Here is a 2,412-nt window from a genome sequence, read left to right as displayed (position 1 = left end):
GTTAATGAGGGGACGGCGTTAATGAGGGGACATCGCTAATGAGCTCTGACCTCCGGCTCCAGCGCATTCCCACCGGGAATGCCCCAGCACAAACCGGGAGAACCTCCCAGAGAGGTTCAAAGAGGTTTTGATATTCCCTGGATTGGATGGGGAATGTGAAAATGAGAGGGAAGCAGAGCGTTCCCTCCTTTGCCCAGCTGGAAAATGAACCCAAAACTCAGCAGAGGAGGAATCCTGGGATTCGGAGGCTGGAGCACACCTGGATAACAAATCCATCCTGTGGCTGTGCTCTGATCAAAGCCCTGGGCTCAGCGAGGAGAGCACTCGGGGCAAGGCAGAGATTTTGGCAGCTCCAGCAGGAATGTGAAGCTCAGGAATTTGATGCTCCATCTGCTGGACCAAATTCCTGATGGATCAAAGGCTGCAGGAAACTCGGAGGTTTTCAGGGAACTCGGGGCCCAAATCTTCTGGTGTCCATGAAGCGGGAGAGGAACCCTCTCGATTCCCCCGTCCACATTTCAGGGAATCCCAAAGGTGATTCCACTTTCCTGGGATCCTCCTCCCCTTCTGGTGGCCCTGTGGGGACCTGCAGGTGACACAGCTGGGGCAGGACCCTCAGAGCCCGTCCCTTTGGAGCATCCCTGCTGTTTGTGCCGTTCCCAGGTCCAAAGGGAAGCCTCCTGTGCCGGTGGTGATCCCAGGGATGGAGCAGCTCCTGGGAATGCCGGAGTTGTCCCTTTTTGTGGGCAGGACAGGGAAGGGGAGCTGTTTGTGGCCAGGCACTGGGGGAAGTGGGAGGCCCCTCACATCTGGAGGACAGATCCAGACAATGGATTTGGTTTAATCCCGGGATGGAGGAGATTCCAGCTCAACTGGTTTCAGATGTGCTCTGCTCCCCAGCTTCCTGCTGCCCCTGCTCCCACCTTGGCCAGGAAAATCCCTGGAATGTCACTGGATTTGGGGAGCTGCTCCTTCACCTGACACAAAAAAAGGGCTGGTTTGGATTCTCCTGCTTTCCTCGGGTGTCGGAGCTCCGCAGGAATTCTGTCAGGGTTTTAGGGAAAGTCTCCTGCCATGCTCAGACACATCAGGAAGATGCTCAGACACAGATGTTTCCTGGGGATGAAGGAATGTCCATCCCCCAGCAGGGATTGACCTCCTGGATCTCTCTGGGAAAGATTTCCTGAGGGGCTGAAGCCAGGGCACAGAATCCTGGAATGGTCTGGGTTGGAAGGACCCTAAAGATCATCTCATCCCACCTCGCCCTCTCCCGATTCCAGAAGCTTCCAGAGGCAGGCAGAGCTCTCCCTGAGCTCCCACAGCCAGCCTGATTTCCCATTTCACGCTGATTAAATCTTCACAGCCCTAATGAAGAGCCTCAGAATGAAAAGTTGTTGAGATTTCAAGGCTTGATCAGACTCAGAACCCGGCAGAGCTTTGGAGGCAGCGCTGAGCTGAGCCTGGCTAAAGCCTTCCAGAGGCTCCTCCTGTGCCATCAGCCTGTGTTCCCATTAAAATATCCTTTAAAAACCCCTCTGGGAACAAACCAAACCCTTTCCTCCTGGTCTGAGGGAAGATCAGGAGATCAGGCAAGGCCTATCCCTCATTTCCTGGCCTTGGCCTCTGGGATGTGGATTAAAAACCCCTTTGGCAGGGCTGGCTGGGAAACGGAATCCAGCCTGGAATGGGAGCTCTCCCCCAACTCTGCCGTGGAAAAACCCAGACTTTAAACACTCCTGGGACTCTGGGAAGTGGAGAATCCCATCAAACCCAGGCGTGGAGCCTCCCTTACCTTCACACCTGTGGCTGGTCTCGCTCTGCTTGTGCCCAGCAGGGCACTTGCACTCGTAGGATCCCACGGTGTTGATGCAGTTCCCACCTTGGCAGAGCCCAGGGATGGCCTGGCACTCGTCCACATCTGCGGGAGGAGGAGCAGGGGACACAGGGATGTGAGGGAACAGCAGCCATGGATCCATGGATTCTCCTGTGCCCCGAGGAGCTGGATCACATCCCAGAGGGAATCTCCCCTCAGATTGCCCCGGGGATAAGGACAGGGAACGGACAGGGGTGAACTCCTGGCTCAAGCAAGAGGGAGATAAAAGCATGGGAATGCTTCCCAAAGGATGTGTCCCGACACCTGGACACCCTGTGGGGTGGAGGAGCTCGCCCAGAGCCGAGTGTGGCCAGAATCTCTGGGATAAAATGGTGTTGGGAGATCCCAGGGGACAGCTGGGTCACCGGAGATGCTCCGTGACACACGGGGGGATTGGGCAGAGCTCCACAGAGAGTTCTGTGCTCTGGGGCTTTTCCTCTCTCTATTCCCTGGTTTAAGTCTCTAGATTGGGGCTCTGTTTTGGGGCTCTGCTCTCGGTGTCCTCTGCTTTGGGGCTGTTTTGGGGCTGTTTTGGGGCT

General features: G+C 56.0%; 1 protein-coding gene across 1 annotated transcript in view; it reads right to left on the bottom strand.

Annotated features, from left to right (window-relative positions):
• The window catches only part of FBN3 (fibrillin 3), a 72,682-nt gene that overhangs the window by 44,124 nt on the left and 26,146 nt on the right, over positions 1–2,412 (bottom strand). Inside the window, exon 8 of the mRNA XM_019009100.2 lies at positions 1,793–1,918. Within this exon, the coding sequence (XP_018864645.1) occupies positions 1,793–1,918 (126 nt within the window). The remainder of the gene's footprint in view (positions 1–1,792; positions 1,919–2,412) is intronic.

The sequence above is a fragment of the Parus major genome, chromosome 28 (assembly GCF_001522545.3).
Source record: "Parus major isolate Abel chromosome 28, Parus_major1.1, whole genome shotgun sequence".
Taxonomy (NCBI): domain Eukaryota; kingdom Metazoa; phylum Chordata; class Aves; order Passeriformes; family Paridae; genus Parus; species Parus major.
Note: the sequence above shows the minus strand (reverse complement) of the source record. Positions and strands in the feature narration are given on the sequence as shown.